Below are 22,287 nucleotides of genomic sequence, written 5' to 3' on the forward strand. Positions count from 1 at the left end.
TATAGCCTCTGCCTTTTGATGCAAAGCTGAAGGCAGGCTTGGCCGGCTGCGCAGCTAGGCCCAGCGATTTGGCAGCAATCTTATACTCTTTAAATGTTTCCAAAGAGTCATCAGCTTTTTGAGCAAAAAGCCTATCTCCCTCAAAGGGCATGTCCAGTAGCCTGTTCTGAACATTTGGGGAGAAGCCAGAGGTTTTCAGATAGCCCTTTCTCCCAATTACTACTGACGACCCCATTGACTGACCAACGCAGTCCACCACGTCCAGGTTTGTCTGCAACCACTGCTTGGCTACCTCCTTCCCATCCTCCACCAGCCGTATAAAACCATCCTGCATTTCACCCTCCGGGATGTATTGGGTAGCTTGTTCTACAGCTTTCCACAGACCAAAATAGTATTTGGCAAAACCGCAAGCCACATTAGTGGCCTTTATGGCCATATTGCCTGAAGTAAACACTTTCTTGGCCATGGCATCCAGTTTGTTACCCTCTCTTTACGGAGGCAGATTGGATGCAGTTCTGGTGGTGATAAGGGAAGCTTGCACAACAAGCCATTTTCGTAAAGGGTGTTTAGAGAGGAAAGAAGGATCTCCTCTTGCCGGCCTGTATTTTCCCATGCAATTGGAGCTTATGGGAGGCATTGTGCATGGGTGTTGCCATAAGGAGGCTAGAGGGTCAGCTATAGCCGGGTTAAAAGGCATATTAAGCTCAACGGTACGACCTTCATCCAGAATGTCCATGAGTTTGTACCCCTGAAGGTTTGCAGCAGAAGATTTTAAGCCTAGAGTGTCTACTACCTTCTCATCCAAGGCTCTGAATTTAGCAGGAGTATGCTTGTAGGGCTGAGCTTGCTGAAGCTCTAGATATGGATATGTACCTAGTCCACTAGTGTCTTGTAATCCGTGGGCAAGTGCCAACAAATTGACCTGGTCGTAGAAAGAAAATCGATATCGCCGGTGCCAGAATAGATAGGGTCAACATCCCCTTGGTCGTCGGGCTGGTCGATGTTGAAGATCGGCCACATGGAGTCAAAGAATCCCAACCTTGATAGTCATAGAAAGGAACCATTGCCGATAGTCCGCGCCGAGGGTTTCTCCATGGATTTCAACTGGATGGTTTTCGGTGCCGATGTAACGGATTCCGGCATCGAGTAAGGCTTCGAGGATGAATGATTTTTTTTGCAATGCTTTTCTTTCCCCTTTACCGGGGGTGCACTCTTCCATCTCGGCATCAGAAGACCGGAAAAGTGACTGCGCCAGAGATTTTGTGGATGGTCGGCTAAAAGGAACAAGTTACTTACCTGTAACTGTTGTTCTCCAGCATGGGTCTGGCATGGATTCACATGCTCATGAATATTCCCCGTCGTCAGGCTGGGAATCCTCGGTAAAGAAAAATCAGTATCAGTTTCGTTTCTGATCTGTCTTTCGTAGTAGTAACCAATCACTGATCTCTGCATCATACTGACCACAGCCAATGACTGCCATCTCCCTAAGCCCCGCCTCTGGCAGCCATCTTCAGATTTGGTAGCACGTGAAGTGGCAGTATGACCAAGTGAAGAGCCGCAGAGGGGTAGGCGGGAGGGTTCGCATGTGAATCCATGCCAGACCCATGCTGGAGAACAACAGTTACAGGTAAGTATGGGGTCTGGCATGGATTCACATGCTCATGAATATAAGAATACATAGCAGTACACACATGCACAACCACGGGGGGTGGCAAAAGGCTCAACATTAAGCAATACAAAAAACTCAACATTAAGCATCTCTTACCTCCTCACCAGGCTCACCTTAAGCGAACAGGTTGCGCAGCACTGCTTGGCCGACCCTGGACTCCTCCCTGGAATCCCGATCGACGCAGTAGAATCTCGTGAAGGTGTGCGTCGACCTCCACGTAGCAGCCCTTAAGATGTCCAGCAGGGGCACACCAGTTAAGAACGCCGTAGTAGCAGCGATCGCTCTGGTCGAATGGGCTCTCGGACGGCCTGGCAGCGGTCGGTTAGCCAACCGGTGGCAGTGCATGATGCAGCCAGAGAGCCATCTGGAAATAGAAGACTTCGAGAGAGCCTTCCCTTGATTCACAGGTCCAAAGTTCACAAATAGCTGTGATGTCCTCCGAAAACTCTTCGTGCGGTCCACGTAGAACTTCAGCGCTCTAGCCACGTCCAGCAAGTGCAAAGTCCTCTCGGCCGGCGACAAAGGAGACGGGAAGAAAACAGGTAACACTAGGGGCTCGTTAAGATGGAAGTCCGACGGCACCTTGGGCATAAAGGAGGGGTGCGTCCTAAGCACCACCCTCGAGGCATGGAAAGTCAAGTACGGGGCTTTGCAGGATAGGGCCTGGATCTCTCCCACTCGTCGTGCGGAGGTAATGGCCACCAGGAATGTAGTCTTCCATGACACAAACTTCATCGGTGCGGAGTGCATCGGCTCGAATGGGGGCCCCATGAGCCTGGTCAGCACCACGTTAAGTTCCCACGCCAGGGCCGGGCCTTCACCGGCAGGAACGACCGGAACAGTCCTTTCATAAACTCTTTTACCAGTCGATGGGACCACAGGGACGTCCGTCCTGTGGTTCTGGTATATCTGGAGATTGCCGCCAGATGAATATTAATGGAGACATGGGCTAGCCCAGCCTTTGCCAGCGATAGCAGGTACGGCAGCACTTGAGGGGCCGTAATCCGTAGGGGGTTGATCTTCTGTGCTCGGCACCAGATAGAGAACCTCTTCCACTTATGACCGTAGCATTTGAGAGTCGAGGACGCCCTGGCCTTTGCAAGAACCTCTCTGCAGTCGGCGGTATATCGTAGCCTCCAAACTCTAGCGCTGCAGGAGCCAAGCCTGCAGGTTCAGCAACGCCGGGTCGTGGTGGAAGATGGCGCCTCCTTCTCTGGAGAGAAGATCCGCGTCCGCCGACAGCTTGATGGGAGGGGACGTTGACAAGTCCAGAAGGTCCGGGAACCAGATCTGCCTCGGCCACGCCGGTGCGACGAGGATCATCCTGCACCGGGACCTCTTGAGCTGGTTGAGTCGAAGCAGCAACGGCAACGGAGGGAACGCATACAGGTATAGGCCGTCCCAGGCGAACGAGAACGCTTCGCCCATGCTTCTCGGCTGGGGAAACCTGCTGGCGAACCTCTTGCACTTCGAGTTCGTCGCTGTTGCGAACAGGTCGATTTGGGGTTTGCCCCATCGTCGGAAGAGTCGATCCACCTGATCCTGGCGCAGTTCCCAATCGTGACACGCGCGCAGCTCCCTGCTGAGCGAGTCGGCGATGGTGTTTCTTTCTCCTGCCAGGTGGAAAGGAACCAGGAACATCCCCTGGGCGACCGCCCAGTGCCACAGATCCTGTGCCTCCTTGGATAGGGCTGGGGATCTGGTGCCTCCCTGCTTCCGTATGTAAAACATTGTCGTGGTGTTGTCCGTGAAGATCCGCACCACCTTGCCCTTGAGCGACGGGAGGAACGATTTGAGAGCCCAGAACATGGCTCGGAGTTCCAGGATGTTGATGTGCAGGAGCCTCTCCTCCGGGAGCCAGAGGCCTCTTGCGTGGAGATCTCCGGTGTGGGCGCCCCAACCTTCCAGGGAGGCGTCCGTCGTCACCGTCTCCTGGTACGCCGGCGTCTGAAAGTCCTTGCCCGCCGTGAGGTGCGCTCGAACGCCCCACCACTGAATCGCCCGCCGGAACACCTCGTTGAGGGGGACCCTGTCTTCGAAGGTGCCTGTCGCCTGCATCCAACGGGCATCGAGAAATTCTTGAAGAGGGCGCATCCGTAGTCTGCAGTGGCGCACCAGGTAGATGCAAGAGGACATCATCCCCAGGAGGGATTTGATGGACCTCACCCTGGCCACGTCCGTGGCTAGCAGGCGCTGCACTTTGCCCAGAATGGTCTTGGCCGTTCTTCCGACGGTGCCGCCAGGCGCCTCACTGTATCGAGCTTCGCTCCCAGAAACAGGTCCACCTGCGACGGTACCAGGTGGGACTTTGGGTAATTTATGGCAAATCCCGGGTCTGTGATCAGCTGGACGGTCCTCGCAGTGTGTTTGACGGCGAGTTCCCTCGTCCTTGAGCGGATGAGCCAGTCGTCCAGGTAGGGGTAGACGTGAATCCCCTGCAGGCGCAGCCGCACCGCCACAGGTGCTAGGCACTTGGTAAAGACCCTGGGGGCCGACTTCAATCCGAACGGCAGTGCTCTGAATTGGTAGTGGTGTCCCTGGATGACTAACCTGAGGAACTTTCAGTGACTTTTGAGGATGGGAACGTGGAAGTATGCATCCTCCAGGTCCAACGACGATAGAAAGTCGCCTTCCTCCAGCTGTCCCAGCACGTGCTGGAGGGTGACCATCCTGAACTTTTGTGACCGGATGTATTTGTTCAAACGACGAAGGTCCAGGATGGGGCGCCAGCCGCCCGTCTTCTTCCTGACGAGGAAGTACCTTGAGTACACCCCGGAGCCCCGGAGCCTCTTCGGGACAAGCTCGATGGCGCCTTTCCTGAGCATCGCCCGTACTTCCAACAGCAGTTGCGGGACGTGATTTTCCTTCCTGGCCACAGGTGGAACGTGAGGGCACTTCTTCCGGAATTCGATAGAGTGTCCCCTTGCCAGGGCATCCAGCACCCAACGGTCGGTGGAGATGGACTTCCACACGCTGACGAACTTCGTCAGCCGGCCTCCCACCGGGGTGCTTCGGTGGGGGCCCGAGGCCACGGCCGGTTCAGTACTGCTGAGGCGCTCCCTGCTTGCCGCGACCCCTGTAGGCCTCCTGAGACGAGGAGCGTGCCGCCTGGCGGTAGGACGAGCCACCGCTGGATCCCTTGGAGGCACCCTGTCTGCCTCCGGAACTCCGAAAGGGCCATCGTTGCTGAAGGGCTCCTAGGGCGCGGGCCGTCTCCGTGTCCGTCTTTATGGCTTGGAGGGATTCGTCCACCGCCTTCCCGAACAAGTTGCTGCCGTCGAACGGCATGTCCAACACCCTGGTCTGGACGTCCTGATGGAAGTCGGTCGCCCGGAGCCAACCCCGTCGTTGTAGGCAAACCTCGTTGCCCAGCTGGCGGAACCCGGTATCGGCAATATCGGTTGCCACCGTTATGGCGTGGTAGGACGCCACCTCGCCTTCTTGAAGTATTTCCACGGCCTCTGACCTCTTGTCGTCCGGTAGGAAGTCCAATATGGGGGCCAGCTTAAACCAGAGCTCCCTGTCGTAACGGGCCACGATCGCCAAGGCGTTGGCCGCTTTGACCGTCGTCGCTGCCGACGAAATGACCCGCCGCCCCATGGCGTCCAACTTCTTTCCCTCGCCGTCCGGCGGGGAATTCGACGTCGAGGCTCCTGACCCCGCCGCTTTCTTCCTCGCCGCCGCCGAGACGACCGAGTCTGGCGTTGGCTGGGCCCTGAGGCACAGGGGAGCGGTTTCAGGGACCCGGTACTTCTTCTCGTACCGGTCCCGTTTGGCTGGTGCCGTGGAGGGGTTCTTGAGAACCGACAGGCCCTCCTCCCAGATGTCATCGATTAGAGGCACCGCGATGACAGTCTTCCTCTTGGCCTCCCGGCGCTGATAGAGGAAACCTTCCTTTTTCTGCTCCTCCGGGCAGAGCTGGAACAATTCGGACGCCCTGGCGATCATGGAGTGGAATGAGCCAATCTCGTCGGGCGGCGAGGCCCGTGTGACGGGAGACCCGTTCCGTCGTCGTCGCCGTCAGAACCCGTCGTCGAGCCCATCGCACCGTCATCTCCCGACTTGTGGGAGGATGAGGAGGGCACTGTAGGCCTTACGGGGGCGAGTGGAGGAGAGGTTGGGTCCTCCGTCGTTTGTTCCAAGGACTTCCCGACAGGCCAGGTTGCGGGTCCTCCGGCCTGGGCCGTGGTAATCTCGTCCTTATCTCAGAGCATAAGGACTGGATCGCAGACAAAATGGCCGCCGAGCTATCCTGAGGCCTAGGTTCCGGCTGCGTCGGAAAGGGAAGGCTGCTCTTCCTCGCCATCGTCGTCTTCCTCGGTTATCTCCCGAGGATCTTCCTTATGGGATCAAACCTTCTCGAATTGGACTTCGAGATTCCTCACGGCCTCGGTCAGTTCCTCCTCTGAGGCGGACTCCGAGCTCGAGGAGGCTACCGTGCCCCCCCTCGCTTCTTCCATCATGGTGGCCATGACGATGGGCTGAAAAGAGGATTCCCTCCTTGGCGGCAGGGAAACTCTAGTCCCGGAGGCAGTCTCCGCTGGCGGGGTCTCTGCCGGCTTGGCCAGAGTCGCCGCGATCGCCTCGATAGAGGCCTTTGCCTGCTGGGCAGGGGCCTTCACCACCTTAGGTGCGTCCCGGGCCTTCTCCTTAGGGGGAGGGGCGACGCCTCGCTCCCCCTCTTACGAGATCGGCGGGGCTTCTCCCGAAGCTTACCCGGGGTCTCGGACTTCCTCTTCCCCGAACCGGAGCGCTGGCTCGTGGTTGACGGTGCCGGAGAAGGCGCGCCCTGCCTGGCGACCGAAGAGCCTGACCTTTCGGCGCTCCCGGAGCCAGCGGACTTGCGGCGCTTGGCCTGGTGTTGGGCCCCCATCGCTGGGGCGCCTGCACAGGACTTAGAAGCCCGCTCGGACCCTTTCTTCTTCTTCTCACCCGTTGAGCCCTTCTCCAACCAGCTGGCGAGACGGGATCGACGGTCCCTCATGGTCCGCTCCGAAAAGTTCTTGCAGAACTGGCAGTCCTTCTCTACATGAGTCTTGTCCCCATGAAGACAGTAGAGGCATCGCGAATGTTCGTCCTCCTTAAACACATTCTGCAGCCCGCATCCAGGGCAGCTGCGAAACAGCTTGGGTCCAGGTGACGAACTCGCGTCCTGGGCCATCTCGAAGTAGGCCGCAAATCTTCTGGAATCCTCCAAGAGGTTGATTCGACGAAATCTTCACCCTTGTGGGGCGTAGGAAAATCCCGCAACGGGTAGCCGTTAACGGGAGTAGAAACGGTGGAGCTTGAGGCTCGATTAACTGAAAAAATTTGAAAATTCACCTGAAAAAGCGCGAAACACGCAGTAAAAGCTCGAGAGCTAAGCACGAGGACTCCCAACACTTGAACGTGCGGTAAAAATCTTAATATGGCTGCCAGAGGCGGGGTTTAGGGAGATGGCAGTCATTGGCTGTGGTCAGTATGACGCAGAGATCAGTGATTGGTTACTACTACGAAAGACAGATCAGAAACGAAACTGATACTGATTTTTCTTTACCGAGGATTCCCAGCCTGACGACGGGGAATATTCATGAGCATGTGAATACATGCCAGACCCCATGCTGGAGAAGCTAGTTTCCCGGCTTTCTCACGTAGGGATTTCGGCTGCATTTTCGAGCACGGCGTACCGGCCTCAGTGTTGTGACTTGCACCCAAGCACCACAGATAAACGTCATGGGGGTCGGTTACCGACATTCTGGCCTGGAAATCGGTGCGCCTCTTGAAGCCTTAAATCAGGTGAGTTAACATTGCAGTCAAGGTTTTCTGAGGAGAAAGTCAAACTCAAAGTTGTGTTCCCGATGCAGCGTGCAAGCGCGCGGGAAAAAGTATCTGAAGCATGGGGCGTAGTGATGTGCAATATATACGACGCCTGACGTCACATCCGAAGCAGACGATCAGGGACCGAGCAAAACAGATCGAAGATCAATGGCCAAGTCGAGGTTCACTACGCCCCCTGTCAAAAAAAAGTTCCTGAGCAGCAGAGCTGGCCGAGGATATCTATCAAGATGAGGAATCTGCGGGGAAAAGATCTTGCTATGAGTCAGGATGTTCGTGAGCATCACCTTCATCATGGCATCTTTACCAAAAAGCAATTTTTGAAGAGTGGCTGCTTGGCAGTATTGGCAGAATTCATAGGAAGCCTTATTAACACTTAGAAGTGCATTTGTTTTAGATTTGATTAGTTGAAATTTTACCATAACACGGGGGCCTAAACTGACTGTGCTGCCTAAGCCACTACCCACCATTGAACATTTGCGCTCTAAGCTCAGTTTGATTGATGCAACTGATATACGGACCTCTATATACATGTTGTTCAAAAGGAAGGATCTAATAACTGTTCTCATTCTAGGTGAACAACTGAAATGCACCCACTCTCTGCTCTTGTTTAATGTAAACCACAGAGTTTTATCGAGGACGAAAGACTTGGTGAGACTTAAAGAAAGTAGCCAAAGTTCCAGGAAGACGGAAATCCCCAGGAATAAGGCAGCCAGTAAGAAAGTGGCAGGAACTGCAAAAGTCAAAGAGTTTTTACTAATACTCTAAATACAATAATTGCAATAATATGGCAAAGCAATAGCGAGCTGTGTGTCCAGGTGTCCAGGGGAAAGAACTATAGAAGCGATAAGGGTGGCAGTGTGGACATATCTTGATCTATTTATTTAAGATAAAAAATTATTCGCCAAGAAGCAGTGTGCAAGAAGGCATACTGAACCATATGTACTCCCTTTCCATGACACTTTACGTAGTGTCATGATACCTTTGTGAATACATTTGGCTAGATTGTGACAGGGACAGCACCTTTGTAATGGCCTTATTGCATCTGTGTATCTGTGTTAGGCCTGCCCCATCAGCCCCAGCAGGATGCTAGCTAGCACAGCAGCAGAGAACCTATTTGCTTGTGTAGCTGACCCAATACAGTAAAAGTGCTTCTTTGTTTGGTGGATATTTTCTCCTGACTATATGCTATGTAAATGGATTGAAAATCAAAGTTGGTTACTATACATTTTTTTTATTTAAGTGCATATGGTTGGACATTGTCGAACCTTTTCCACTGTTTTAAAAAAATATATCATTGGTAAAATGCATTACTTCTAAAAAAAAAAAAAAAAAATCAAGTCTACATTTCATCACAGATAAATATAAAACAATTGCATACAAACCAGAATATAAAAATGCATTTTCATAATGCTTCATTAAAAGAAGCAGTAATGTTTATATATTAAAATTTGACAATTCAGGTATCTTTACAATCGCTTGTTGCCATATATGATAAGCAGCAGTTGAGACTACCAGTGACTTGGCTCCAAAGATCATGCTCCTGGCTATAAATAGGAGCCTGGAAACCTGGAGGAAAACTCAAAATAATATATTCATGTTTGCCGTATGACGCTAGTAAACACTGGCCTAGAAAATGGGGGATGTGTTGCTAATGACTTGCTGCCTTTATGGGTTTACTGGAGAATTACCAGACAAAAAAGCTTGAAAGGGATGGAATGAGTTGCTTAATGACTTGCGTCCTTGGGGCCTTTCTTGGGAGGTGGAGTATTAAAAGGAACACACTCGGTTTCCTCTCTCATAGCAGATGAAGGCAAAGGTGGGATTTGCGGGACCAGACATTGGGAACTCTGCCCGTAACCCTCTCCATGGCCTTTTCCAAGGGTACCCTAAATAGTCTATGCTAATTTTAACCATATCCTTGCACTCTATCAGTGTACTGCCTTGGTGTTCAGCACTCTGCTGCTCCACTGCTAGGGTAATACGGTATAAAACCCAACATACAAAAAACAAGAACTTAATTTACTGTACTTACAGTATTACAGTTATGCATACTTAAACACTCTACTGATGAAAGTGGGTGGGAAGTATTGCAGGGTCGAAAGGAGTGTTAGTACTATAGGGCACTGGGGCTCCCTCTTAGCTGAATTGAAAGGCTGGACTCTACCCATTGATTCCTGGAGACAGGGAGTCAAAGAACCCCTAAAAAGCCTGGCTTCACGAGCAAGAATTGTGATGTCGGTAAAGAACATCTTGCTGAACAAAGCAGGGCTGGGCTTGTATTTAGCTCTCAGAGTTAAGTCAGACTTCCCAGCTCGGCTGATGAATTCTATGGCTCCCCCACCGACAAGAGATTTGTTGCACAGGGAAAAGGCCATTTCAAGTGGGAGTATATAAAATGGAAATATCGAGTTACACGTCCTGCATATAACCTTTCACCACCGGATCTTTCTCCCCATTTCTTTAAAATTTCTCACAATTGATTTTTCTAAGCACAAAGTCATGTGGGGGGTCCTTATCGGAGATGAGCATCCCAAGCAAAGTGTCTGTCCTTACCAATGATGTTTAGCAAGAGCAAGCATGTAACCCAGTCCCAGTTTCAGTAAAGAGGACAGTTTTATGAAACAACAAACAAAGGGATGGAAGATATTCATTTAAATCGAAGCATAAAACAATGGGCAAGACTTCCCTGCTAATATTTGCATTGTATAACAAATGTTAACATTGTGATCTCAGACATGAATACATAGCACAAATCACTTCATCATAATGCTGTCTGATCATAATTGTACAGAAAATACTGCTAGGTACAGCAGAACTTTGTGTTGTTCCACAGTAACCCTAGCTTATCTTTGTTCTAGAGCGAAAGGCAAAGGTTACTTTTTGTGAAGTGAATCTCAAAAGACATCTGAACAGACTCTCTGACATAAACAGGAAATGATTGCCAGCTTACCAGTCTGTTTATGCGAACAAATTCTTCTGGGGTCTTGGCCCATGGTGGAAGTTCCACATCAGATACCACTGCCCCATCATCCATCACACCCAGATTATAATTATTGAAGTTGACAAACATCTCCGGTAGATAATAAAATTCTGGAATCAGCTCCTGCATACAAATGAAGACCAAAGGTTTGTTACAGAACACATCGAATCAGAGACTTATAACTAGTCCCGCTCCAGCCCTACAAAGACCGCGAGATTCTGGGGGCCGATGACTGACCACAGCGATACAGTGGGTATTTTCTCAACAACCACACACATCTCTGCATACCAGAGACCAGGGTGCATACAGTACAACAGCAACGAAAAGGTGTCAGGGTAAATATATGACCTATTATTTTCCCAAGTCATTCTGAAAAAGCCATAGACATTTTCGTTTAGAATCTATACAGCACAAAGAGAACCTGCCAGAAAAGCAATATAAAGCACAGCTGGTACATTGGAAAGCAAAATATTGAGGGTATGTGTGCCTTAGTGTTCACATGCTGGTATTGAAAACCCAAGAATTAAAACAGACCAAATGCATTATGTAAAAGATTTCACCATTTTAATGTTTCATCATCATTGTAATCCCATTTGGCTTTGGTGGTAAATTATCAGTGCGTTTTAATTATAACTAAGCTATAACGTTCAATTTTAGGAAATACAGCCAACAAAGGATGGATTTAGCAGTTGCAGCCAAAACGGGGGAACAGCTTCCATTTTAATTCGAAATAATCACCTTTCATAATGGCAACGGGAAATAAAATGCATAGCAAATGACGGGTATAAAATGTGTCTTCCTTTTATTAAGCCCAAACTGCGAGGCTCTTAATAACCAGAAAGACCCAGGCTGTCCTCCCAGCTGATTGTGTGCAGTGGGCCAGGATCTGTCTGACAGCCCGTGGACGAGGACTGAAATCCAGTCATGCCACGGGTCAGTGGAGCAGTGGTCTCCAAGTTAGCCCCCGAGGGCCAGCGGTAGCAGAGCTGCTTTCCAGGCAGCTGAGAGCAATGGGAAGGTCATCAGATTGCGGACAAGGTCAGACCAGCGTAGCCAGGGCAGAGGCAGCTAAAACATCAAGCAGGAATTGAGGCATCAACACCTCCACATGGCTGTGCAAAACGCTGCAAGGCGTTGGCTGTCAAACCCCTTTGTTTGTATTCCAATTAATTAACGTAGCTGGGTAAAAATAAGCGTGTGCAATAAAGGTCTAAGAAATATGGGACATCTGCTCCCTAACCTCTTCGTCGTTAGGAGGTATGCAGCAAATGATTCGAAGACAGAGCGACCTATTGCACGTATTTTTACAGTATGTGTCTAACGAGGTAGTGTTCACAGGTGTATAGACACTTCAAAGTCTCGAGAAAGGCATTGGACCAACAGCGCAAGTGTTCATCTGCATCCTTTCAAGCGTCCTTGCACTGCTGTTAAATGCGCCACGACTCCCTCTGCAGGGAAGAACGTAGTCAGACTCTACGTTCATATACTTCATGGTCGTGCCGCAGAGACTGCCATCGAATATGATGGGATATACGTTTGGGACATTGAGTAGGATGGTGAAGTGTTTTGATAATATCGAGAGCATAATCTTGGTTATAAATTGTGGCCCAAGAAGTCAGTGGACTTTACAGATTTTCTTGGAGACTCGCCATAAACCCACTCCATTCTAGAATGTCACTGCTGCCTCATTACGTACAGATGGGAAACCGCCTTTTTCCGATAGCTGGCAGCTGAGGTAACCTACATTGAATATTTTAATACACATTAAAAAGAAAACCAGACAAGTGGAAGAAGAAAATATCCTTTGTATTTTAACGGGCTCATTTTTAAACATTGCTCATTCAAAGAAATGACTTTGTACCCATTTTGTCATGAACTTTAGTTCTTCAGGGCGTCACGTGGGTTCCCCTCTCTCCCCTGGTTTTCAACATGACTCCTTGAAACGCTTTAATCCGATACTCTGGACTGTCGGCTGCAGTACGCAAATCAGTCAACATATGCAAATTAGCCACAGACGCAACCCATCTGCCCAGGCAACCAGTCTCCAGAGAACTGACCACTGGGTGACTCTAAAACCCTCCAGATATTCCTTATCTGACTAACTTTCACCTTCCACTTGCTGGTTGCACTACCATGGTTTATCGCCCCTATTTATGTACTTATTTTATTTAATATTTATTCTGTTTGTCGCCTCTGCTCTGCACTTTCCACCTTTTCCACGCACTGGCGCTTTCTTAAACGTCACTCGGCCTAGTAAGATCGCTGTTCTCTTTTTTTTTCTCCCTTGTTCCCCTCCCCTTTTGCCTGGTCGCGCTCTGAAGCACTTGGGTACAAGCGCAATATAAATAACATTGCATTTCATTTCAACTCAACCCCAGTAAAACAGAAATCCAGATCATTGTATTAAAACATTTACTGGTGACCTTTGCATCTACCATCATATCCATTTTCAAGAACTCTTCCCCCACCAGTGGCTAGAAAAAGGGCAAAATATAGTTGTCCTCATAGGTCTAACTTCTGATCCAGCAACTCAAGGGAGTGGTCTAATTCTCATGTTAACATTTATTCATTTTATTTATTTATTTGGCATTTGGTTTGTTACAGACCTTTGCCAATTCTCGTAGCACAGTCAGTCAATGAAAAATATTATCCAAGCGTTCCCATCTAAATAAGAGTCCAAAAAAAAGATTTTTTTTTCATCATCTTTAAACTAAAATTGCTTAAATAATTTGTTGATAAAAGACGTTAGAGCAATAGACATTCTATCATTGGCGCCTTTGCACAACAGCTTCCACCACATTTCTGCATCTCAATTTCGGAACTCACACATCAGTGCATGTAGGAACGTAGCTCGCAGAACAGTAAATTCAGGGCATATAAGAACTAGGTGCATTAGCATTTCACGCTGAATTTAGCACAATCTACAAACGTCAGACGCCCGAGTCCTGTTTTTCTTGTTGTCAGCACTTGACTCGTTAAAATAAAATTTACGTAGAAGCATATTACGGTGAAAAGGGCTGAAAAACTGGCTCAGATATTTCGGGATCACACTCCTTAATTTGGCGTCAATTTTTATAGAACCGTGAGGATTATGTTTCAGTGTCTGTTGAACAGTTTTTATCCAACACCATTACCACACTTTTCTTTTGGCTGCATCTGGATTATTCATAAGAAGGCCCAAAGTTATATCCACTTCTGCCATTACTGCTAGGCACTGGTTGGACCAGAGGGCGAGTACCCAGTCTTGGGTCGCCATAGTGTCCAGATGAATAATGTCATATTGCTTCGGGTGACTTTGCACGGACAGAGTCCTGAACAGGGCAATGGATTTCCATAAAACTGCTGCATAGATGGCGATCAGACCCAATTCCTGGTGTATAATAATAATAATAATAATGTATGGTTGATATAGGGACACAACTTGGCAATTTGAAGATTTTCCTCCCGAACAGTCCCTCTAGGGTATCTCCCATGGAAAGCATAGGGAAGCTTCTGAGCCATAAGTGAGTATAAGTGTTACTTTCTGTCTATACAACTTAATTACTGGCAACAATGAAAACTTCCACATTTTTTGTGAATGATGGAGCCTTGAGTTGCTAAGGTGTTAGTTTTAGACTTTAGCTCTTTGATCCACGTTGTGTCATTTCTGCTTTCAAGTTTATGTCTACGCCAAGATATCTCATATTGGTCACTTGCATGAATGTTTGGTTGACGATTCGCCATTGAAAGCTTTGGCGTTTTTTCTTCCCTGTTAACGATTGTATAATCAGGACAACTGACTTTGGAGCATTGATTTTTAGTCCATTTGTTTGAATGTAGGAGTTTAGTTGGTCAGGTTTTCTCTGTAGGCTGATCAGGGTTGGATCGAGGATGATAAGATCATCGGCATAACAGTATCCATCCGACTGAGGATCCTTGAAGTTTCGGTGGGAAGGATCCCTCAGATGACATTAAATTGTAAGAGGATTCTAATTCAACACTACAGCTAAGTCAACGCCTAGTCTATAATACTGAATGAAAACCCTTATTGATATATCTTTATGTCCAGTTCATGAGTTCTGGATGACTACCCCTATATAACACCCCTCTCTTGGAATCCTCCTGACCCCACTGAGCCAAGAAGTAGTTCTGTTTTGCAAGTGAAAGGTTTATTTGATAATTTAAACAATAGATATATATATCACGCTTTATAATAAATTAATAATTGAATATCACACTTAATCTGATCAGTAATCAATAATGGATAGTCTGGCACTATCACACTTCTTTATAATCAATGATGAGTAGTTATAGGATGGATAAGATAACAACAATACTTTATGGTTTCAAATGGATGCAAGGTGGAATGAAAATGCAGTACAGAAAATACTCAATATGCGTTCAACAAAACAATGTAATCACTTTTCTCTGGCAATCCCCTCCCCCCTTTATGCAATGCAAGGAAATGGAAGGAAAGCACACAGTTCTCAGAAATGCAATCAAATGTAATTCAGTTCACCCCAGCAAGCTTAGAGTACAGATCGGAGTTTTAAACACAGGCCCAAAATGCTTTTATATGTGCTGGCAATGAAGTGAAAAATATGCTAAAATGCTTTTAATTCCCTCTAGAGGTTCAGGGTGAGTGGTATCTAGTTAATATTAGTCCAGGCTCACTTTAGCAAGGATCTAGGAGTAATTGGTAGGTTAAACGAATTTTTGGCAAATGAAAGCAAGAAGCTTCTGTTTTCACACGTGGAGAAATTTGCAAATCGCGGCAAAATTTTCAAGTGCGTTTTCCACGATTACGGCAAAACTATAGGGGGTAGGAATGTGGTTCTAGGTTCGTAGGAAAGCCACGATTCTAAGCTTTCTGAGGAAAGTTACTGCAAGTCTCTAGCACAAACGGTCACGGAGATATGAGCGATTAAATAAAGGTCGTTTTTCAGATTTGAAATTTTAAAGTTCAAAAAGACAAGTGCAGCTTGCAACTAGAAAATGACAGGTGACAGCTTTACTCAAGTTAAAATAGCTTGCATTAGATTATTTTAAGTGAGAGATTGGGTTCTGCACAGTTTTGCTAGGTACTCACAATATATTTAGAAATATGCCTCGCCACGGATCTGGTCAGGTTTTAGACTGGACTCTGGTCTCTGCACTTCACAGTGATCTGGGTTAGCTCTGCTCTGCCTCTGGTCTGGCCTGATGGATTTGAAGTCTGGATCTTTCTGCACAGCTTTCTCTAGAGATTGATGGAGGTAAAGTATGGATTTTCCAGCAGTGCGTCCCGCAGCAAATGGATTTGAAGGGCCCTATCTGTCCTGTCTGTCTGCTTTTATGTGTTTTGAAAATGGGTGTGTGTGCAGCATCACTAGGCTCTACCCCTCTCCACTTATCATTGGCCAAGCTTTCATTTCTCCTCTGATTGGGGGAGCTAAGTTGTGTCAGAGTGATGTCATTTTACAGCCTGCAGAAAGCCCACTCCTCCTGTCAACTTGCACACAAATCTAGATTTGAACCAAATACATATTTGCAGAGGTACATATTGTTTAAAATTACATGCACCCCTCACATATCACAGGAGGTATCCCCTGTTCAAACTCTGCTCCTCCTGGGAGCTTGCATTCAGAAATGGCAATATTTGCACTTTTTAACTGATTTTGCAATTTCGGACATTAACCCAAATTTACACACATGTGCGCAAGGAGTATGGACATTAGTTGATGAAGTGTCAGATTTTTCACATGCACACATTTTGAGTAATATCCTCTTTTCCGTTAAAACCCCCCTGAGCATACCACCGGGTCCTAACACGTCTTAAAATGTGGGCAGAAAAATCACAAGAATTATGGTGTCATTTAAATAATTTTCACAAGTCCGTACTATGAGTTATTCATCTTTTTAGAGTTATGTTCTGGCCCCAAAGGGGTGTGGTTTCCCCCCAGCACTAGGTTGAATTTCTGGTTTTTCCAGTTCTGCCAAGCCAGCTTGCTCTCACAGGCAGTACCCCTCCCCTTCCCTTCCAGGAGGAAGCTACATTTACGACATCTGCAATAAACCATCTGCCTGGGTGAAGGGGGTTGCATTGTTCAGAGCTCCTGTATTCTGTGGGGGCTCCCCTTAATTCAATTATCAGAGAGATGGCATATCCTTAGTGTGGCCAGCAAAAGGCAGATAGGCCTGGGAACACAGCTGTGACTCAAGTTTCATCTCCTGTCGGGGGTAGCTGGTGGGCAGAATTCAGTTCCTTAAGCCAGGTTTCAGATAAAATGTCACTTTTTGTTACCCAGTTTAAGTCAAGACAATGTTTACATATGCAGCTAGAATGCTGATTCTAAGTTTAAAACTATGACATTTAAACAATTGCAACCTATGTGACACTCAAAGTAGGTCACTCATTTCTTTTAAACATTTAGATTTTTAGTGTCTTTCAGTCCAAATTTACTTAAACTGCTGAAATCCACAGCTCAGCCAGTCTTGTTATAAACCTTCAAGTCACTTCAGAATATAACTTTACATTGGATCCACCTCTCAGTAAGTCTTTCTTTGGCCTGCTTTGGGTTCATTTATTCAGTTTTATACAAAAAGTAAAATCTGGTGTTGTTTTAAAACGCCGGCTTTTGGATAGTGGTGAGTACTAGTACTGCACCCCTTTTTGGGATTTAAGAAAATGAATTCCCAACAGTTATGGGTTTGCTTTTGGCAATCAGCATTGCCACTCCCAATGGTTTCAGACTACTGTGTGGGTAGTCCAATGGTGGTTTTAGGCAGTGTCCTTCTGTGCCCATAACATCGGCAAAAATGAGTGGCAGCCTATTCTTCATGCATTTCCCTGTGCATTTTCTGGGAAGCTCTGGCCATCATGATGTTTTCCATGTCAGTACTGCACAGTTTTGAGGTAGGGCTTGGATGCGTGGATAAAAACATCCTACAAGCCCCCCTCTTGCGATGGCCATTCTGTTTCACTGATGGGACTCGCAAGACCTGGGATGTTTCCTCATCTTCTTCCAATAGATGGCACAGTCCAGCATCTTTTCCTCCATCTTGTGGATCGATCGGTCATCCTCCCCGGTCCTGATGGGAATATTGGGCGGTACCCCGGGCCCATTGGATCTTCGTTCCCGGTCCCTGGGTCATCCTCCCAGTCTCCGGATCATCCTCCTTGGCCCGTCTCCAGGTTTTCTTTCTCCTAGGACTACAAAGGAAGAGCGGCAATACCTATTCATGGACATTTCCACCACTGTTGAGATAGTGGGGCAGCATATGCATTTCATCATAACGAAACATTACATTCTTATTTTGAAGAAAAAAAAAACAGTATAACTAAGAGACAGTTTCATGCAAATCACAATATTTTAGAGACTAGATGTGGTATGTTTCATGGTTGGAACTGAATTAGTCTGAGACAGTACCGCTAGGATTCCAGAGGATTCCTCCAGTTGTTGCAGAGTGTGCCTGGGATGGCAACATTTCAACTGGTTTATGTGGACCCACTTGTCTTCCCCCGCTGCCACAGGACCTTTGGGGATGTGGATTTTGTAGGCCACAGGGGAGATTTTGTCTATAATCTCAAAGGGTCCCTTCCATGTAGGCAAGAATTTCCGCTGTTTTGCCTGGTTTCTTTGGAAGTTGTATAGATAGACCCGGTCCCCCACCTGATATTCCTTCCGGGAAGTCTTCAGGTCATAGTGGGTCTTCATGCTATCAGCCGATCTTTCTAGATTCCGCTGAGCGTAAGCAAAAGCATGTTGGAGGTGTTTCCTTAAATTCTCCACATACTCATGAGTAGTGGAGGCATTTATCAGTGTCTGCTCTTGGGTCCTGTAGAGCAAATGCTGAGGAAGTACCATCTTGCGCCCAGTCATCAACTCAAATGGTGACATTTTGGTTGCAGATGAAGGGGTAGATCTGATGGCCATTAGGACCAGAAGTAATCGGATATCCCAACTTGGCCCAGAATCTGCCACAAACTTTTTTAAGATGCTCACAATTGTCCGGTTATATCTCTCTACTGCCCCAGAAGAAGCTGGTCTATAAGCAATATGCAGCTTTCTCTTGACCCCCAGTATCTCCCACATCTTTGTCATTACTTCACTGGTGAAGTGGCTACCTCTGTCTGACTCAATCCTTTGAGGTAGACCAAAACGGGAAAAGATGTGGTTAATCATCAGGGCAGCTGCAGTTTCTGCCTTGCAATTTGGGGCTGGGAGACATTCCACCCACTTGGTAAACAAGCATGTCACAGTCAACATGTACTTATTCCCCCTAGCAGAGCGAATCACGGGGCCTACAAAGTCGATTTGTAAATCTGACCATGGCAGTGTCATCCCCCGCTTTTGGAGAGGCGCACGGTGCGTGAGGGATGATGGCTGAAATTGTGCACACACAAGACACGCCTTCAAGTATTGGTCGAGGTCCTGCCCCATGTGTGGCCAGTATGCAACCTCTCTTAAGATTTCCAATGTTGTGTGAAACCCCCTATGACCGGCGGTGGCCGCATCATGGGCGTGACTTAACATCAGGCTTCGGAATGAGGTAGGAACCACCCACTGATCGTGGCCAGCTTTGGATTTCCTTACCAGTAAACCGTCTTGGATCCGGAACATTTTTGGACATTTCATCAACACTCTTAGGTCCTCCTTCCCAATGTAATCGGTATCCGTCAGGGGAAAGTTCTCAGGGTCCTCAAGGTGTTGGTAAAACTTACCAATAACTGGATCCCCCTTCTGAGCTGTAATCAAATCAGCATCAGGGGTCTCCTTATTCCATTGTGCAATTGAAAGGTCGTTGTGAGCATTTGTCTGGGACCTAGTGATAGCAGTGACCTGGATTTCCCCCAACAGGGACTCAATCTCAATTAGATCCCCTTCGATGGCCCCAGTTTTGGCCAGCTGATCAGCTATGTCATTTCCAGTTTTGTCTGGTCCCTCTACTTTGGAATGACCCTTGATCTTCTTCCAATAGATGGTCATCTCATTCGAGGTGACCAGATCATCAATGTTTTGGATCAACTTCCCATGTTTCAAGGGTTTGTTGTTAGCACATAACATGCCTCTGGTTTTCCAATTAACCAGGTGCTCCACGAACCCGTTCCGTACATAATCCGAATCTGTGATTATAACCAGTTCGTGGAGTTGATGCAGGACAGCAGTGAGGATGGCCTGATGCACAGCCATCAATTCTGCCACCTGACTACTTCGGGGACCAATTTTGTATCCAGCGGAGGGTTCTGGGGACTCATTCACCCATGCATTCCCTACGCCAGCCACCAGTTCTTTCTCCCCGTGGTTGTCAACATGGTACGAGCATCCATCCACATAGACAGTGGGCATTCCCTCACACTTGTCCTCTTCAAAGACTTTGTGGGGGGAATTAAGGTATGCCTCCATGTTGTCCTTGATTTTTAGACTTTCGTCCTCGAGACAGTTTTCTCTGGCACAATCATGCAAGTCAGCCAGACCTTGCGCGAGGGGACTCTTCTTGTTTTGGCCATATCTGACCTCCACAGGAAAGCCTTGCATTGACAGAATCCAGGAAGTAATTCGGGAATTACTCACATTTCCGGCCCGGATTCTGTCACTTTGGAGATATTGCAGAGGCTGGTGTGGAGTCTCCACTATGATGTGTTCCCCCTGGATAAACGGGTGGTAATTCTTCAATGCCCACACCGTCGCCAGGAGTGCCTTCTCACAATCGTTGAATTTTTCCTCCACAGAGGATAAAGTTTTGCTCGCATAGGAGATTACTTTATTGACCTTGTCATGCTTTTGGTATAATACTGCCGTCAAGCACGTATTAGAGAACCCCGTCTCCAGGAAGAACTCCTTGTTTCTGACAGGGTAAGCTAGGCAAGGCGCTTGTGAGAGGCTTCTCTTGAGGTGTCTTACTGCCTCGGCTTGTTCTGGACCCCATTCCCACTTGACCCCCCCCTTCAGGAGATGAATCAGGGGTCTGGTGATCTCTGCGTAGCCCTCAATGAACTTTCTGCTGTAATTAGTCAGTCCAAGGAGGCTCCTTAGTTCCCGCAGAGTTGTGGGGTCTTTCAGTTTCTGAAGTGCTTCCACTTTCTTTTCCTGGGGACAGAGGCCCTGAGCAGTAATCTCATGCCCCAAGAAATTAACACGGGTTCTACACCACTGTGCTTTCTGAAAGGAAAGTTTTGCTCCGGCGGCCCTCAACTGCATCAGAACATAACGGATCTCCGCTATGTGTTCCTCCACAGATGAACTTTTGATGAGGACATCATCTACATAAGCCAGGTTACCCCTCGCACCCAGGTCGGGCATGGCCTTATGTAGGAAAATGTTGAATTCATTGCCGGAGTTGAGGTATCCGAAGGGAGTCCGGGTCCATGTATACTGCTGGCCCCCAAAGGTAAAAGCCAGCTTGTATTGGTCCTCCCTACTGACCGGCACGGTCCAGTATCCATTGGTCAGGTCTATTGCAGTGAATACCTGTGACCCCTGGATCTGGGCCAGCCCTTGGTCAATGTAGGGCAGAGGCCATCGGGAAGTATGGACCCGTTTGTTGAGCTCCCTGAGGTCGGCGCAGAGTCTCCACTGGCCGTTTGGCTTTAATATTCCCAGCACCGGATTATTGAAGGTGCTGTGGACGGGACGGATTATTCCCCGGGACTCAAGGTTCTTAATTATTTCAGTAAGGGACTCCATGGATGCGAGAGGCAAGCGATATTGCTTCACAAACACTGGAGTCATGCCAGGGTCCGTGGGGATTGTTGTTGTGTGGATGTCAGTGCGACCACAGTCATATGAGTCTACCGCAAAGAGATCTTGGAAATCCAAGAAAACTTGTTTCAACTTTTGCTTTTGTTCCAGAGTCACACAGGCATCAGCTAGGTTGACTCTCTCTTCCACCATCTGCCTGAAGCCTGGAAAGACTTCTGGTTTGGCTATTTCAGCGGCCTCCTCCAGCTGGGTGGAGAAGTCCCTGGTCAGAGTGCTGATTTGGACCGGAGGCTTCAGGTGGGAAAGGCAGCCCTCATGGACCTGGAAAATCACCTCATCCCTCCTGAAGTCGCACATCACATCTTCCTTACCATAAGGGCAGGAAGTGTACACCAGGAAGTTCCCCCCATGCCGGGTAAAGATCCTGTCTGGTGTTGCGTTGTCATCACTGTCACTGTCAAAACAGTCCTTGGGGATTGGTCCTAACAGTTCATTTCCAAGATCAATGGAGAAATGTCGGTCATCAACCGCCATTCCAATAATGGTGCCTGCGGCTAGAGTAATACTCTTTAAGTCGCTGTTATCCACCTCTATTGGAATGGTGTCATGTTCTATGTTGACTAATGGAGTTGGGTTTACCCCCAACCCTTGCTGTTGGAGAGAAGCGTTTAGATGTATGTAAGCATCAGGGTTTTGCAAATATTGTCCTCTTTTAACTTTCACTTCCAGGGAGAATTGTCGGGTCCTTTCTGGGATGGTGACTTCCTCTTTGATCTGAATTTCAACTGCATAAGGTAGCAATTGAGCTGACCTAAATGCTTTTTCTGGATCATCAAAGCCCATGGGATTATCCGCTAATCGGGACCAAGCTTTGAAGTTTATTAGGTCCAAACTAATGGCAAAGCGATTGAGAATGTCACTGCCTAAGTAAAAGGCGGCAGGGGCGTCTCGCACGACCCAACAATTGTGGACTATGCTCTTGTTGCCAATGGAGATTTTGAGCATACACCTGCTTGGCAGGAGATGTTTGGAATTAGGTGCTTCCAGGTCCATTTCCCATTTGTCTATCAGTTTGAAGGTGGGAATGGCTGGATCTTTTGGGAGTTGGGGAAACATGGCTTCGCTGATGAAGCTCTTACCGTTGTTCACACACACTCGAG

General features: G+C 48.0%; 1 protein-coding gene across 3 annotated transcripts in view; it reads right to left on the bottom strand.

Moving 5' to 3' along the window:
* The window catches only part of LRBA (LPS responsive beige-like anchor protein), a 3,444,508-nt gene that overhangs the window by 559,337 nt on the left and 2,862,884 nt on the right, over nt 1-22,287 (bottom strand). For all 3 annotated transcript variants that reach the window (XM_069631262.1, XM_069631261.1, XM_069631263.1), the window contains exon 47: nt 10,437-10,589. In XM_069631262.1, the coding sequence (XP_069487363.1) occupies nt 10,437-10,589 (153 nt within the window). The remainder of the gene's footprint in view (nt 1-10,436; nt 10,590-22,287) is intronic.

Source organism: Ambystoma mexicanum, chromosome 6q (genome assembly GCF_040938575.1).
Source record: "Ambystoma mexicanum isolate Mex_15411 chromosome 6q, UKY_AmexF1_1, whole genome shotgun sequence".
Lineage (NCBI taxonomy): Eukaryota > Metazoa > Chordata > Amphibia > Caudata > Ambystomatidae > Ambystoma > Ambystoma mexicanum.